This window comes from Erinaceus europaeus, chromosome 21 (genome assembly GCF_950295315.1).
Source record: "Erinaceus europaeus chromosome 21, mEriEur2.1, whole genome shotgun sequence".
NCBI classification, from domain to species: Eukaryota; Metazoa; Chordata; class Mammalia; order Eulipotyphla; family Erinaceidae; genus Erinaceus; species Erinaceus europaeus.
Genome location: NC_080182.1, coordinates 16,558,590 through 16,577,164, shown reverse-complemented (window position 1 = coordinate 16,577,164; position 18,575 = coordinate 16,558,590). Strand labels below are relative to the sequence as shown.

Below are 18,575 nucleotides of genomic sequence, written 5' to 3'. Positions count from 1 at the left end.
GAATATCTATTTTGAATACAATCTATGTTGAGAATTAGGAATAAAGATATAAAGTGATGGATTATAATCAAGACTTCCTGAAACTTCTCTGTTGATTTTCATATCATGAAAGTAGAGGTGAAAGATTATACTTAGCCCCTAACTACATATTTTGAACATTATCACTTGAAATTTTATGTCATTGTAAGCTGCCTAATATGGAAGCCATAACTACTTATATACAGTAGTACCATGCTTTAATGCCATGATCTTAGAAAAGCCAGGCACAGGGAGTCGGGCGGTGGCGCAGTGGGTTAAGCACACGTGGCCAAAGCGCAGGGACCTGCGTAAGCATCCCGGTTCGAGCCCCCGGCTCCCCACCTGCAGGGGAGTCGCTTCACGGGCGGTGAAGCAGGTCTGCAGGTGTCTATCTTTCTCTCCCCTCTCTCTCTGTCTTCCCCTCCTCTCTCCATTTCTCTCTGTCCTATCCAACAACAAAGCAACGTCAACAATGGCAATAATAACCGCAACGAGGCTGCAACAACTAGGGCAACAAAAGGGGGAAAAGTGGCCTCCAGGAGCGGTGGATTCATGGTGCAGGCACTGAGCCCAGCAATAACCCTGGAGGAAAAAAAAAAAAGAAAAAGAAAAAAAGCCAGGCACAATTAATATTCATTTTAGTTTAGCACTATGATCAGTGTGCATGCACTTGTGCGTGCACTTGTGAATATTAAATATTCAGCATCATGAAAAGATAGAAATCTAATTTTGTATAAGTTGCTTTAAGTAAATAAAGATGTTAATGAAGGTTAGTAAGGGTGTGAACCACTAACAATTCAGGTAAATTATTTAGGAATCAATACAGTCTCTTTTCATCCTACATTTTGTTCTTTGTTTTACTTAACACCCCCCCCCCCCCCCCCCCAGGAATGTAAAGCCTTTCACGGTACATTCGTAGGCTCAGCTTGCGGCTCTCACGGACCTTATATTCCAGATGTGCTCTTCTGGTGTGTCATCTTATTTTTCACGACATTCTTTCTGTCTTCATTTCTCAAGCAATTTAAGACAAAGCGCTATTTTCCTACCAAGGTAATTGAATTGTATTTTTGGTGTTTCAGTAATATAATGTTTTTTGTTTGTTTGCTTGTTTTGTTTTTGGAAAGGGGGGTATTTCTGTGTGAGGCTGATCCTCATGTCAAATAGTTACAAAGAAATTATTCATAGTGTTAAGATATATATTGCATATCTAAGCTAATAGAAGAAAGGTATCTGTGCCATAAGAGGTAGTAGGTTAATTGTGAAAGAATTGTACATTTTGGTAAACTATACCTTTTGTTTTATATATTGTTACTAATTCCAAACCTTGATTCACACTTTTTGGGTAAATCTTATTATTCATTTATTAGTGAGAGAGACGAGAGAGAGAGAAAGAACTAGTCCAGACATCATCTGGAACGTGCTGCTGAGTATTGATCTCGAAACGTCATGCTTGAGAGTTCAATACTTAAATCCACTGTGTCCAGACCCTCTTTTTCTTTCTTTTTTTTTTTTTTTCCATTCACACTTTCTAGTGGTATATTTTAACAACTGTGAAAGAAAGGTGTTCTGTACAGAGGAAACTTAATGTTTCTGTGTTTATATTAACTCAGTCCCTTTCATATATAGGTTCGATCGACAATCAGTGATTTTGCTGTATTTCTGACAATAGTAATAATGGTTGCAATTGACTACCTTGTAGGAGTTCCATCTCCTAAACTTCATGTTCCTGAAAAATTTCAGGTAAGAAGAAAAACATTTGATTGTGAGTTGAGAATAGATTGTTTCACCTCTCATTGGCATAAAAAACTGGTACTACTTTTAAAACTAGCAGTCCCTAAAAGTGAATGGATGGAAAATTAGTCCACCAAAATTATTTAGAAGGTCTGTTTATATTTTATCAAAAAGAACACTTAAAGTTTCATAATTTTATTGTATGGATAACTGTTAAGTCATTGAATATATGTGATCAAGTATTAAACAACAGCCATTGTATATACATACTTAGTTTTTTTAAAAGAAGTTTTTTTTTTTTTTTTAACGACTAAGATTATACAGTATTAAAAACAAAAAAAGCCTAGAGACCTTTGTTGCAAAGCCTCAATAGGCTTAGGGCTATAATTCACTGTTAGAACTTGCATGCCCCAGGTTTAAAATATGCCAGAGTTGCACAGTAGTCTGTTTTCTGTCTCTCACTCTCCCTCTAACTCATATTTATGTTTTCTCTCCTGAAAATATGTTTAAAATATGTGATGAAACAATATATTTTGAGATACTGAAGCTATTAGTCCATTAAGAGATAACCATAGGAAAATTGTCTTTTAACCAGCTCTTAACAAAGAGGTACAACTGAATTAATTAATATTGGTTCAACCTATTGATATAATTCCCTTTATACTTGACCCTATTTTCATATTCTGATTCCTAAATATACCTTTTGCTATTCCTGTACTGATCTGACTTTCAAGTCATACGCTTTTTTAAAAAGATGTATGAGATGTACTTGGGGAACAGTAAAGAACATTTAAGATTTTATGCACTGTGTAGGTAATAAAAGAACATTTAAGATTATATGCACTGTGTAGGTAAATATTTTTATGATATCCAGAACTCATGTTTAATATAAGCACAGGAAAAGAATATATGAATGAGTGTGCCCCTCCTTAACAAATGATATTGTGGGGGGAAAAAAAGGATTAAAATGAAGTCTGGGTAATAAATACACATGCTAGGTTTCTTTGATTTTTAGATCTGTTTGTTACTTATTCATGTTCAGTTATTTTGAGAGGGACAGAGAGAAATGGAAAAGGATTTAGGAGAGACATCCATCTGTTGTAGCACTGCTTCACTAATGTGAAGCTTCTCTATAGGTGGTGACTAGGGATTTGAACCTGGGTCCTTGCATAAGATAATTATATGCTCTCTGCCAGGTGCACCATCACCTGGCCCCTATCTAATTATTTTAATTTAGTGATTTACAAGTCTATATGATAATATGGGTATAGTTCTAGACCATTCCCACCACCAAACTTCTGTCCCCCCTCATCTTCCTACCTCCCTCATCCTTGGATAATCCCCATAGTTCTCTCAAGGTCTTAGAGATGAATTTTCTGGGGGGACGGGGGCAAGTTTCACACGTTAGATTTCAGTCTGTCCATTATTGTCTTACTATATTAAACTCTTTTAGGACTTACAAAAAATTTTTTTAATATAAGACAAATTTTATGTAGTGGTATTGTTTCATCCATAGATTTCATATCTCATTTCTGCTGGTTCAAGCACTTGGGATAAATTGGCCTCCATTCTACTCTCTCCAAGTTATTTCATCTTTTATCCTGAAGGAAGCATATTTCAGATTTACTCAATTGCTTGAACTCAGAGATCCAAAAGGATTAGGGTAGCAGCAAGATCCCTGAAGGTCAAGACTCAGACTTTGCTTTGACCTTCTATTATTGGTTAAAGTAAAATTGAATCACCCCAGGTTCCAGGAGGAAGAAGGATGTCACCTCTACTTATTAACAGTCACATGGACCGGAGACTTGTGTCTAGATATGGGAAGATTTCCCATGCTTCTCTTTTCAAATAATTTACTATATATCACAAATTTTAATTATTTATTTTTTGCTTTCATTTATTTTTTTTAACATTATTTATTAGATAGAGACAGCCATAAATCAAGAGGGAGGGAGAGAGAAAGAGAGACATCTGCAACACTGCAAAGCTTTCCTCCTGCAGGTAGGGACGGAGGGCTCAAACCTGGGTCCTTATGCATGGTAATATGTATGCTCAACCAGGTGCTCCAATACTGTCCCCTATTTTTGCTTTCTTAATTTTTTTTCTTTTGAGGGGTAAACAGATAGGATCTGTTGTGAAGATTTGATGCAATGGGGAAGAAATTTTTTTTAAAACTTTATTTATTTTAACAGCCCACGAATCCAAATAGACGCTGGATCATAAGCCCCCTGGGAGAAAATCCTTGGTGGACCTTATTAATTGCTGCTATTCCAGCTCTGCTTTGTACCATTCTAATCTTTATGGATCAACAAATCACAGCTGTAATCATAAACAGAAAAGAGCACAAGTTGAAGGTAATTTAAAAACAATTTGTCTCAAGCATTGTAATTTACTCAGTAACTTGATATATTCGCATAATGGTTCTAGCTTTTCAAGATGGAAGATGAAAAATAATTTATCTGTAATTAGTATAGAATTTTAACCTAAAAGAACCACTTAGATTTAACAATACTTGTTTTATTTCACTTTTCAGAAAGGAGCAGGTTATCACCTTGATCTGCTCATGGTTGGTATCATGTTGGGAGTTTGCTCTATTATGGGACTACCATGGTTTGTGGCTGCCACAGTCCTGTCAATAAGTCATGTCAACAGCTTGAAAGTTGAATCTGAATGCTCTGCTCCAGGGGAACAACCAAAGTTTTTGGGAATTCGTGAACAGAGGGTTACAGGGCTTATGATTTTCATTCTGATGGGCCTGTCTGTATTTATGACTTCAGTACTAAAGGTAAAAAATTTTTGTTGTATTTTAAAATCTTTATGGCTTAAATGTTGTATTATTAAAATTTATTTGAAAATAAGGCATGAAAGTATCTAAAATTAGTTTCATAGAATCTACATAAAAGTAAATTTCATTTTTAGAATTCACATTAAAAGAACTGATTTTTAATAGCTGTTCTTTAGTACAGCAGGCATTTGGATGTAAGATTTATTCATTTAAAAATTAATGTGCATGAATACTGCTGAAGACCAGAATTTTAGAAGATGTTATTTATGGCTTAGTTATTATCAAAAATAGCTTATGCCCAGAATATTTTATAAATATAATAGAGGAAGAAGTATTGATAACTATATGACACTTAGCAATCTGACCAAAATGTAAAAATATATTTCTCTTGAGGCCAGGAGATAGCTTACCTGAATACACAAATGCATATGTGTGTGTGTGTATAGCAATTTAATGCATTTTCCTGATACGTTAAATGAAACAAAAGTAATACAACTCAGCAGGAAAACAAACAAAAGCTCCTAATGTTATAAATTAAGTATATCATAAATTATGCTTTGGGCTTACAAAATAGCTCACTTGGATAGTGAGCCAGATTCAAGAGCCCAGATTCAAGCCTAGCCCCCATCGCATTGAAGGAAATTTCAGTACTGCAGTCTCTCTCTCTGTCCCTATCTCCGCCTTTCTACCTTTTAATCTAATAGAAGAAAACAAACATTTTAATCTAATAGAAGAAAACAAACACATTATTCCTTATGTTAAACTTTTAGTCATATCTAATTTTATTTGTTTGCATCGTACTGAATCGAGTGATTAAAAAAAAAACAGTGACCACAGAAAACAGTTAATTATCTCTTCTGAATACATCTTTTTTTGTTTCAATTTCTTTCTGTCCTTCCTTCCCTCCCTCCCTCCCTGCCTCCCTTCCATCCTTCCTATCTTCTTTGCATCCTTCCTTCCCTCCCTCCTTCCTTCTTGTACTTCCTTTCAAGCATGGGAGAAACAAAAAATATTATACCTTAATGATCGCTTCTATGAATTTGGCTACCCAGTTGGTAAAGAAGGTAAATGGGCACGTAACTGGTGAGAGTATTGATAGAGATGCTTGGAACAAGAGGACAAATGTTGAGTGCATTCTTAGAGGAATGCTCTCCCCTACTGATAAAGATCACCTCTTACATTTTTTTCTTGTATATTGACTGTATCAGAAAAAATTCAAGTGGGATATCAAAAAAGTTCTAACATAGTTAGTTTTCCTATTTTCCCTTCAGCTTCCACAAACAATTCTCTGTAGATGAAATTTTACGTTATTTTGCTGATTGCCACCACTGTAATTTTAAATATTTTTACTTTATTTTTGCTACATTATTTTCTTATAACTTTATTTTCCACTACATTAGCTTCAGGCTGAATAAATCTCTTTACCTAAGCTTAATTAAGGCAGTGGTTCTCAAAATCTAGTATAAGGGTCTCTGGTAATCTCTGATACCCTGTCATCTGTCTGTTTTGTCCTTCTCTTTTTAATTATATATTGGTGAGGCTAAATTTTCTTTTATTAGCCTCAGCAAAAATAATAGCAACAGATTGAGTGAAGATTAGAAAATGAAAATTCAGTTGTCTTCTAGTAAAGAACTGAATAGAAACACAAAGAATTCCGAGTCCTTTCACTTAATTTTTTTAATTAGTTCTTCATAAAAATATATTAAGTGGATTTAATATACAATGAATGAAAAATAATACATTTTCCTAGTATTGTGAATCTGTTATAGTCAGAATCATATTAGTTAGAATATATGAATATTGTCTTCATCATTAAGAGTATTTGGTTGTTGGAACAGTCATAGTGTATTTTCTCTGTTTTTCAATGCAAAAATGCATTATGACTTTTTCAACAGAGTGTCCTCAGTAATTGGTAGGAGTAAAAGGGGTCCTGACATCTTATCTAGATGGCCTTTTGTAAATTTAATTTTTATGAGACTAAAGCTAGACTATTGCTTCAGTATATGCAGCACTGGGATTGACTATGGAGCTTCAGGCATGCTGGTCATGCCCACTGCAGACTGTATCTGAAAAGCTACAGTTCCCGTTCTCTGTCACCGGCTTTTTTGTTAGCTCTTTTAAGTTTTATTATTCTAAAGATCATAAATATTTACATTATATACTATAATTTAAACATCAGATACTTTTAAGATTATAGATAATCTCTTGGGAACACAAAAAGAGTATCTTATGATATAAATATTAACTGAAATTTTTAGTGTGACCAGCGTACCTGGAATTGAAAGCAGTGATAGGCATATATGATGGCTAATGCTTTTGAGTAGTTGATACATACCACGTTTCTGAGTAGCTTATGTATCTGATGACCTTTTATCTTCATGACAATCTGATATAGAAACTAAAACACAGAGAAGCTAAGGCTGAGTTTTATTTTAAAAAACTTATTAAAGCAAGTAATTTGACTATATTGTTTATTCTTTCAGTCACTAAACACTCCCTTTTCAGAAAGGATGAACAGTTTTACAAGGAGGTTGTTGTTTAATCATATTTTATAGAAAAATTAGGTCATATTGCTGAAATACCTCTTAACTATCTTCATAGATACTACCTTTGTGTATTGCTGTGAACTTTTCATAGCAAGAATTCTAATTGTCATTTTACTTACAGTTTATTCCTATGCCTGTTCTGTATGGTGTTTTTCTTTACATGGGAGTTTCCTCATTAAAAGGAATTCAGGTGAGTCTTAAGTATTTCATATACAAAAACTTTTAATTTCTTAATTTTGCATTTTTTTTCCATTTATGTAGGGAGCATTTCTCCTCCAAATAAAAATGAAGCAAAGATTGTTTTTATCCTCAATTCTGATACTTTGAAGTCTAATGTGACTTTGAGTCTACGTTTTCTGAGAGATTATTGATTATACATTTTTCTCCCAAGAAATGAACTCATGAGCTGATCTGTACCTACGATTATTTTCTTAATATTTTATTCTAATGAGAGTGAGAGACAGAAATAGTCACCAGAGCACTGCTCATCTCTGACTTGCAGTGATGTTTCTATTTAGGCTTAGCCTTGAAAGTCTTTTTTTTTTTTTTTTTTTTTTTTCCTTTTTCCTTTTTTCTTTTTTAGCCAGAGCACTGTTCAGCTCTGGCTTATGGTGGTGCGGGGGACTGAACCTGGGACTTTGGAGCATCAGGCATGAGAGTCTCTTTGCATAATCATTATGCTATCTACCCTTTGCCCAGCTTAAAAGTCTTTTGTATAATCATTATGCTATGTCATTAGCCTCTGTAATTATTTTTAATCCAATAAAAGTGAAGAAAAATCTCTGGAGAATCAAAGAATTAGAATCAGAAAAAAGTGTAGAACCGGTGTAGATATGTAGAACTAGTGTTAGTGCCTGAAAAGAAAGACAGTTTTCCATAAAATGAGAATATTTGCTACTAGTTGGTCAAGTAGTCACAGTTAACAATTCCTACTACATATATTATTTTCTGTGATCCTCAAGGCCACACTGAGAAACAGAAAGAAGTGCTAATTTTGTAAATCAAGAAACAAATGGAGGCTGTTACTGAAAATTCATAATTTAGTGAGCAATGGAGTCAAAGGTAGAATCAAGTGATTTCACTATTCTATTCTGTCACATTTGTAATCCTCTTACAAAACAACCTGGTAGGTTCAATTCAATTTATATGACTTCAGTCTTAGTCATATAACCTTGGGCCTTACATGCAAATTCCTACACTACTGCTGTATCATCTCCTGGTCTGTTTTTTCATTTTTACAATTCTTATTTAGTGTTTAAATTCTTGGGATATAGAATATTGTTCTGTACTTTAAAATTTTTAAATTATATTTATTTATATTTATAAAGTATTTATTTAGCTAATAAAATAGTACTACATGACTACTTCCAGTCAAAGCCCCATTAGCAAGTAATGAATTTTCTCAGAGGCAAATCTTTATTTTCTCAGCACAGTCCAAGATATGCTTACCACTGCTCAAGAAATTATCTTATTGGGAGTTGGACGGTGGCACAGAAGGTTAAGCGCACATGGCGTAAAGATCCCAGTTCAAGCCTCTGGCTCTCCACCTGCAGGGAGTTTGCTTCACAAGTGGTGAAGCAGGTCTGCAGGTGTCTGTCTTTCTCTCCCTCTCTGTCTTTCCCTCCTCTCTCCATTTCTCTCTGTTCTATCCAGCAACAGCGACAGCAACAACAACAATAATAACAACAACAATGACGATAAACAAGGGCAACAAAAAGGGGAGAAAATTTAAAAAAAGAAATGATCTTATTAGCTTTATTATTATTATTATTTTTAAAGCAATTTAAGACTTATTACTAAAGTATAATTGAGAACACTAGCACTCAAAAGAACCAAGAAGTTTGCTAATAGTTTCCTCTTCAGTGAGTTAGATTGTTAATTATTAACTTGGAATTGGTTGATATTAGACTTGGAGATAACCTTTGAAGTCATTCAAATCGCTAGTCTTTTGTATATATTTAAAATTAGTTTAAGATTACATAATGTGACAATTTGATTATAGAAGATACACTTATCTAAATATAAATATTAATTTATTTATAAGAGAGGGAGAGAGAGAATAAGAAGTAGCTCACTCTGGCACATGTATGGCACATGTAGTATTGAGGATCAAGCACTTTTTTTGAGTAGCCAACATAATCAACTGTGCCATTTACTGAGTTGCTTACCTAGGAATTTTAATCTGCCCCCAAATAAAAACTTGAACTTTTTTATTAAAGTCATTGTGTTAGTTAAAATAGTTACCTAGATTAAAGATTCTATGTTGAAACACTATCAGAACATATCAAGAAAGTCAGTTTAAATCATAAAACATTAAGTTGAATATAATTTTTTTCCTAAGTAATAGAAATGGTATTTTTACTTTTAACTTTGTCTTGTCTTGTTTTCTATTTAACACATAGTTTTTTGATCGTATAAAATTATTTGGAATGCCTGGTAAGCATCAGCCTGATCTGATATACCTTCGATACGTACCTCTCTGGAAAGTCCATATCTTCACTGTCATTCAGCTTACTTGCCTGATCCTTCTTTGGGTGATAAAGGCTTCAGCTGCTGCAGTAGTTTTTCCCATGATGGTAAGTTTTTCAGATTTCTGTTATTAGTTAGTATGAGCTTTGACTATGAGTGATTACCATTATTAGTAATTATTACAGGTTTTGAGGAGAAGAATAGCTCTTATTAAGCATTAGGTATTTAGAAACATGGACTAGCAGAAATACAGAATGGCTCTAGTTGTAGACAAATGCAAAGTAGTCATTTCTAGGTACTATACTGAGCATTTTAAAATTAGACTTTACTTGTCACTTTCTCTTTGGAGATTTATTTTCATGACGGGGGTGGGTGAGAGATGTAAAAACATTGCTCAGCTTTGACATATGGTGGTACTGGGTTTAAACCTTGGGCCTTACATGCAAATTCCTGCACTATGGCTGTATCATCTTCTGGCCCGTTTTTCGTTTTTATAATTCTTGTTTATTGTTCAAATCCTTGGGATACAGAATATTGTTGTGTACTTTTTAACTTTTTATTATATTTATTTATTTATTTATTGAATAAAAACAGAAGTCAAGAGGGAAGGGAGTGATAGGGAGTGAGAAGATAGGCACCTGCAGCACTGCTTCACCACTTGCAAAGCTTTTCCCTTTCAGGTGGGGATGGGGGACTTGAACCTGGGTCCTTGAGCACTGCAACATGTGCACTCAACCAGGTACACCACCAGCCCCTTGTTTTGTACTTTTAAATAGCTTCAGAGCTAAGGATGTTTATAGTAAAGCAACTAGAGCAGCATAATGGTTGAACAGGATATTTCAATACTTTTTTTTTTTTTTTTTTGGTAGAAGGTAAAAAGTAAAAAATATGGTAGATGACATTAAAAAATGTGATTCATCAAATCATCAAGGAATAATGCACTTTGAAAATCAAAAATAACTGTCATTATTATGTGTATGGCCACAAAGAATACTTTTAATTCATAAAGCTGTGATATTAATTCCAGAAATATTAGACTAGGACTGTTTATAGCAAAGCACCACCAACTCATTGATTTAAAGAAAGTTAAATGTTGATTCTAAATGTTGGAAATCAAGCCATGGCAGGGTAGTCTGTGTTCTTGCTGAATTCTGTTTGAGAATGCTTTCTTGCCTCTTCTAAACTTTCGAGAGTTTACTGACAGTCTTTTGCTTGAAGTTGCATAATTCTAATCTGTTTCTGTGTCATCATGTGGTATTCTCCTAGTGTGCCATCCTGCCTTCATATAAATATTTTATAAGGAAACTGTGTTTTTATTAGGAGCCCATCCTACCTAAGGATGACCTCATCCTATGTTGAATTATGTCAAAAACAACCTTTGTTTCCCAATAAAGTTCTACTCTGATGTGCTGGGATCTAGGATTTGTCTTCCTTTTGTGGAAGATACAATGTAACACATAATATTGAAAGACTTAAAAGACCTGAACAAATAGGAAGCTGTGACATATTTTTTGTTCTGCAACCTTAGTACTATAAAAATGTCACTTCCTACTATGATTTTTAAAAATTTATCTATTTATTTATTGGGTAGAGACAGCCAGAAATCAAGAGGGAAGGAGATGAAAGATAGGGAGAGAGACAGAGAGACACCCACAACACTGCCTCACCACTCATGAAGCTTTACCTCTGCAGGTCAGGACTGGGTGTTTGAACCTGGGTCCTTGTGCATTGTAACATGTTTAATCAATCAGGTGCACCACCACCTGGCCCCTCCTACTATGAATTTTATTGACAGTTTGTTTTCATGTGATGTAGGGGTGTTGGAATGGGAGTGGTATTACTTTGAGCTAAATATTTTAAAGCATAGAGAATGCCAGTCATAAATGTAGATTGTCAAGATACTTGTTATCTTGTTTTACATAGGTATGCAAATTTGCAAAGACTTCAAATTGGCACACCTGCTAATTTTCTGTATGTAAAATATATATTGAAGGAAAGTACAAATATAAGTCTTAGAGAATAATAATAAAAAAGACATACTGTTCTATACTGCTTTAATAACTAATTTTTTGGTTAGCATTTATCTTGTTTATAGTATTATACACTTTTTAGGAGTATAGTTATACACACACACACACACACACACACACACACACACACACACACACTCACTCTCATCACTGCTACCATATTAGAACTAAACCAGCATTCTAGTGCCAGTATGCCAAAAGAGTTCTCCACCTGTCCTCCAAGCTCCTCTCCCTTTTTCACTGATAGCCACAATAAGTATTTTCAAATTGCTGTCGATTTAATATGTACAACACACTATGGATCTGGCACAGAAATGGACAAATAGATTGAAAAATAATCTGATTAATTCAAGCATTGATCAGAATGCAGTGTACCATAAATAGATTTTTTTTCTAAATTGAAGACAGTAACTGAGCACATTTTTTATATCATGTTTGAATACTTGACTGACTGTGTGCTTGGATCTAAATAAAGTTACTTGATGGTGTGTTTTGAAATTATGAGTAATTTAGATTTTAAATGTTCAAGCAAATCAGAAATGTTTTTTTGAATTTGTTTTTTATTTTATTTATTCCCTTTTATTCCCCCTTTTTTTATTGTTGTAGTTATTATTGTTGTTGTTGTTGGATAGGACAGAGAGAAATGGAGAGAGGGAGGGGAAGACAGAGAGGAGGAGAGAAAGATAGACACCTGCAGACCTGCTTCACCGCTTGTGAAGCGACTCCCCTGCAGGTGGGGAGCCGGGGTTCGAACCGGGATCCTTATGCCAATCCTTGTGCTTTGCGCCACCTGCGCTTAGCCCGCTGCACTACAGCCCGACTCCCAGAAATATTTTTTTTAAATACATTTTTTAAATTTAATTTGAATAGAGACAGAAATTGAGAGGAAGTGGGTAGAGATACATTAGTAGCACTGTTTCCCCACTTAACACAGTGTAATGTGTACATTTGGCTAGTGTGCCACTACCTAGCCTTTCATAGAAAACTTATTCATAAGAATTTATTTTTTTAAATTTCTTTATTGTGGGGTTATTGATTTACAGTTGACAGTAAAATACAATAATTTGTACATGCATAAGTCAATTTTTGTAATATACTGGTTGAGGGTAACTTTTGAAAGAAGATAATCCCAGAACACTACATGATAGCTAATATGTACAAAGAATATTATAGGGAGTCGGGCTGTAGCGCAGCGGGTTAAGCGCAGGTGGCGCAAAGCACAAGGACCGGCATAAGGATCCCGGTTCGAACCCCGGCTCCCCACCTGCAGGGGAGTCGCTTCACAGGCGGTGAAGCAGGTCTGCAGGTGTCTATTATGAACAGTCTAATTAAATAGTGAACTGGGAGAAAATATAGGGTTTCAATCTAAACCACACTCAATTCTTGAATTCATGAATAAAAGATCAAAAGATTAGAAAAAAAAGGAGGAAGTCAAAGTGGCTAACGCACAGTTGAAACATTTTCAGCCTCAGTAGCTGAAAACAATTGAATAGTGTCTTTTCACCAGTGTGCTTGAAAAATCAAAACTGAGAATGTTGGGAAATGAGTTTTCTATCTCTTCCCTTAATACATTTTTAAGACTTATGTAAAGTTATAAAATCAGTAGTCTTGGAGCCAGGAGACGGCTCATACAGTAGAGCGTGTACTTTACTATGGAGGGACCTCTCGTTAAAACCCCAGTACCACAGAGAGTCATCTTGGCACCAGAGGAAGCTCTGTGGTTGCTGATGAAGTGTTCTTTCTCTACCTTTCTAAATAAAAAGCAGTTGGCAACAGTTGTATTGTGCATTTGCAAGGCCCAATATAGTTCTTATAATTTTGTTCATTGTGAGTATTCTCATAAGGCTGTTTGGTTTATAGTTTTGTACCTAGTGTGAGACTTAATTAGGAAAGGGATAAAGATAACATTTTTTTATATCTTTGAGTTAGAAGTTTAGAAAAAGATAGAGATGGATCAATTTTTTAAAATAATATAGTTTGTATGTTTTTAGATATTAATAATCTCTTCACTTTGTCAAGGTTCTTGCATTAGTGTTTGTCCGGAAACTCATGGATTTATGTTTCACAAAGAGAGAACTTAGTTGGCTCGATGACCTCATGCCAGAAAGTAAGAAAAAGAAAGAAGATGACAAGAAAAAAGAAAAAGAGGTGAAAAGATATTATTCTTCAATATTTAGAATTTTTAAATTTTCTCCAAAGCCTTATTATATATGCAGGCATTAGAGGTTCTTAATACTTTCTTAAGTATGATATAATTTGTCAGTTAAAAAAAGGTAAATTTGTCAGTTTGGTAATATCAGAATATGGTTCAGTTATATCTAATTAAAAAAAAAAAAGTAAAAATGGTTCTAGCACAAAAGTCATGAAGTAAACCATCTAGTGTGATTATTCCACAGAGTGACCAGAGAGTTTTGTGTTGCTTTTCTTCAACCCTCAGCATAATCATTTTCATTCTCAGGCTCACCTTGTGGCTCTAAATGGTCACTATACTTGAGCTATCTTACTAGCATAAAAGAAAGCAGGAAGCAGAGGAGGTTGATAAGGAGAAAGTGTTGGAACAAGACAAAAACAAACTTTACCGTGCTCCCAGTTTTAGGGAATTTCTCCAGAAATGCCATTCAGTGAGTTTTTCTTATGCCACATGAGCACAGTGGATTACAAAGGATGTTTGGAAATTTTGTTTCATTAAAGAAGGAATTTGAAATGGGGACATTGCCACCTCCAAATAGTGGGATATCTAAAATTAATGGGGAGTATGAATTCCTTCCCAGAGTGTCTCTCCGAGTCTTCTGTGTTGCCCTGTGTGCCATACTCCACCCAGGCCCCTTCCCATTGTCTTTGTAATGAGATCTGGCCCATGTTTTCTGTATAACTTGTTCTCAATCTGGAGTGACTGTTTTCCTCAAGGGACAAACTATAGACATGCTCAGCTATTAAAACTGTGGAGACTACTAATGGTGTCTAATTGATAGAGCTGGAAGGTGCTGCTAAACATCTGGTGTGTAGCAGGGTCCCTAAATAAGAATTGTTTTCTTAAGATTGAAAAATTTTGCTTTATCCAAGTGAAGTTTTTCCCATTTTGTATTACAATGAGACTTACTGCGAGTGCTAAGAGTATCTCATTTTATGTCTACATGATTGGTATGTTAAGTCTAATAGAAATAAGTTGATTTTTACATAGTATTAATAATTAGAGAAGTGAAATTTAGATGCTTGAAATTTGCTCTTTGCATGTAGTTTTTCTTGTCTGGACAAGAATGCGCATAATGCATTGTGTCAATTACTATAAATGTATTTAACTAATGCTGCCATTTTGAATTTCTGATTTTTTGATTGATTCTCCTGGAAATCTTCTGCAAAGAGTAATCTCTTGTATGTATGCTTTGAAGGAGGCTGAACGAATGCTTCAAGCTGATGATGATACTGTGCACCTCCCGTTTGAAGGAGGAAGTCTTTTGCAAATTCCAGTTAAAGCCCTAAAATATAGGTGAGGTATAGCTTTGTTTTCTAAAATGCATCTTATTTCTGTGTCATGCATTAATAAGCTATGTATATAATACTGTAAAGGAGCTGTGGTTTTTTTTTTTAAAAAATTACAAAAAAGAAAATTACAAACTTGCAAAAGATTACAAGCTTGCAATTCAGAAAGGAGGAAGTCTTACTCTTCTTTCTCACACTCATTTTAGTCAGAAACAAGGAAAAAAATCTGTTCTTGGAAAAAGAATCTTTAATGAACTTCTTTGACAGGCAAACAGATTTACTGTTCGCTTCTTCACTCATCACTCCAAGTGTTTCAGTGAAGTTTGAAATCAATATACAAATAAATAAAATCAGTATGCATGCCCTAGTATATTACCTGACTTTTGCTAGTACAATCATTGTATTTTATTTTTCTGTCTACTTGTCCTTAAGACTGAGGTCAGTATGTGCTACAAAGTAACCAGTTATAATCCATTTCCTGCTACCCTTCCAATATGTGATTATATTTAGAGGCCCTAGAGGTCTCCTAGTTTTCAAAGGTATGATTTCACTGTTGGTAGCTAGACTTACATTATGGAAAAATTAAGTCTCATAACTAGTTTATTATATCTAATTTTGATGTTTATGCTTTTTAAAAAAAATATTCCCTTTTGTTGCCATTGTTGTTTTATTGTTATAGTTATTATTGTTGTTAATTGATGTTATTGTTGTTGGATAGGACAGAGAGAAATGGAAAGAGGAGGGGAAGATAGAGGGGGGAGATAGACACCTGCAGACTTGCTTCACTGCTTGTGAAGCGACTCCCCTGCAGGTGGGGAGCCGGGGGCTTGAACTAGGATTCTTACACTGGTCATTGTGCTTTGTGCAACATACGCTTAACCTGCTGCACTACCACCCAACTCCTGATATTTAAGCTTTCTTAATATCTTTATTTTAGATAGTGAAAGAGACCATAGCACGAAAGTTTCCTTCAGTGCAGTGGGATCTGAGCTTGGCCTACACACATGCTATGTTTAAATTGAATTTAAAAACTAAAAGTAGTGATTGGGACAGGCCTCTGTTACTTATAAATGTGTTTAATTCTTATTTCTTATTAGTCCATTGTTATTAACTTTGTACTAAAAATGTTACAGTAGAAAATATGTATGTTTAGAAATTGACTTTTAATATGTTATTAGATAAGATTAGTAGGCAGATAGAGATTCCTTCCTGGACATTTAATACCAAAAATTCATTGATACCTGATTATCATGCTCTTGTCACCTATTATTTTTGACTCATTATTTTTTTTTTCCCTTTCAGTGAGAATGAGAGAGAAAGAAATGTAAGATACAGCAGAATACTGCCCCACCATACCTGGAGCTTTATCTTTGTTGCTCTCCTGTTGTATTGGGATTGAATTCAGGACCTCGTGCACTTAAAGGCATACACTGTACCACTGAGTCATATCTATGACTAGTTTGTTTGGTTTTTTTTAAACATTAATTTTTTTTTATTGGATAGAGACAGTAACTGAGAGGAGGAGGAGATACGGTAGGGAGAGAGACACCTACAGCCCTGCTTCACCTCTCGTGAAGTTTTCCCCCTGCAGGTGTGGATAGGGGCTTGAACCTGGGTCTTTGTGTGCTTAACCAGATGCGCCACCACCTGGCCCTAGTTTTAATAAGTGAATTCATCAAGTAATTTTTATCAGTAGTGTTATTCTGTGTCACCTTTCATTAATTCCAAATAGGTTTTTAAAAAGTAATTTTTAGTATATGTAACTATAGTAATCTGCATTGATAGATTATTAGTTAAATTAGTATTAGTTACTGTATCTTCAATAAAAAGTATAGGAGCCATCATGATGACTATTCATTCCACTCAAATTAATTTGCTGGCATTATTTGCTTCTTAATTTCCATAGTTCTTTCATAATCATTTATTAAGTGTATTAGGGAGAACCTTTTATTGGTTTTCATTATATTATCTGATATTTAAGAAAAAGAATGTGTATCAATAGATGATTACAAGGCTTTGCTCAAAATTTGAACATTAACTAAGCTGGAAATTGACCTGTTTATCTGCCAGAATTTTAAGTCTTGAGTTGCTTGTGAATCTGGGTAGTTAAACTGTTTGCATATTAAGGAAAGTGATTTGATGAAGCCATTTCTGGAGATTCTCCAATGACTAAGTCACACATTTCTATAGTCTAAAAATTTGTAAATGACATCAAACACAAAAATTCACAAAGATGTGAATTATACATTTGAAATCTAATTTTGTAAATCATCATTAAATCACTAGTTAAAAAGTGTGAACAAAGCTAACACTTTTCTGCATGACTACTGTAAGTCATTTATAACCTACTTGGTATTATTTTATTGGGTTAACATCTAATTTGATGTTTGTGTTTGTCATTTGTTTGCACGAATTCTTTTCTTTGGATAAACAAAAGTACTTATAGTTATATTTCTGTAAACTTAATAGCATTTTCATATTATGTGTGACTAACATTCACATTTAATGTGAGGCATAGAGTGGTTACATTTGTCCCTTATAATAAAAGGACAATGTTTTATAAAAAGTAAAAAAAAAAATAATAATAATAATAACCTTTTCCTTATTTTCACACTGCAAAAGAGTTAAAAACTTGAGATTATTTGTCATATTTATAGCATACTTATAATCTTTCATGTTATTTCAGTGATGTAGCTAGTTAAGATGCTCTCTGATCATCATTGCCAATTTAATTCATATCACTCCTAGTTTAATGATAAAGAAATTCATTTCCTATGAGACCATTTAAGAGCATTCTGATATGTGTCTGAGTTTTGGTATAAGTGCATGGAAAGAGTTTTCTCAGTTTTAAGCTGGTGAAAGCAAATAATAAATACATAATGAAAATTACAATATTAATGCTTCTGCAAGTATTGAATACTAACCAGAAAGTGTATTTATTCTTCAGTGTTGATCCCTCAGTTGTTAACATATCAGATGAAATGGCCAAAACTGCACAGTGGAAGGCACTTTCCATGAATACTGAGAATGCCAAAGTAACCAGATCTAACACGAGGTAGCTATTAACTATCTACGCATTTTCTAACTGTATCCCATTTCTATTTTCTTACAGATAGTTATTTGACAAGACTTTGAAATTTAACTCAATTCACATTCTCCTTTCATAACAAGACCAAATGTTCCTTCTCCTTTTTACTTTTTTATTCACTTATTCTTAATAGAATCAGATGTAGGTTAACTATGTTTTGATATTTTAAAATTTTATTGGCTATTTAAAAACAAGCTAAGCTATTTTTAAATAGTTCATATGATCATATACTCATATAAGTAAAAATAATTACTAAGAATTAAATAAATACTCATGTGAATATACTACTACAATCTTTTTTTTTTTTGTCAATGGTCTAAGCTAAAGTGGGTAGCATTGCCCTTTCTTTATTTTAGAATGTCACATTTTTCAGGTGAGGCAGTATTTTTCCTAAGTGATGTTTGGAAAAAAATTGATTCATGGATATA

The 18,575-nt window shown here is 34.1% G+C and overlaps 1 protein-coding gene across 3 annotated transcripts in view; it reads left to right on the top strand.

Annotated features, from left to right (window-relative positions):
- SLC4A7 (solute carrier family 4 member 7) overlaps positions 1-18,575 on the top strand; it is a 94,010-nt gene that overhangs the window by 70,152 nt on the left and 5,283 nt on the right. For all 3 annotated transcript variants that reach the window (XM_016185657.2, XM_060180457.1, XM_060180456.1), the window contains 9 exons: positions 907-1,068; positions 1,645-1,758; positions 3,942-4,103; positions 4,283-4,534; positions 7,202-7,270; positions 9,483-9,656; positions 13,599-13,727; positions 14,969-15,066; positions 18,007-18,114. In XM_016185657.2, the coding sequence (XP_016041143.1) occupies positions 907-1,068; positions 1,645-1,758; positions 3,942-4,103; positions 4,283-4,534; positions 7,202-7,270; positions 9,483-9,656; positions 13,599-13,727; positions 14,969-15,066; positions 18,007-18,114 (1,268 nt within the window). The remainder of the gene's footprint in view (positions 1-906; positions 1,069-1,644; positions 1,759-3,941; positions 4,104-4,282; positions 4,535-7,201; positions 7,271-9,482; positions 9,657-13,598; positions 13,728-14,968; positions 15,067-18,006; positions 18,115-18,575) is intronic.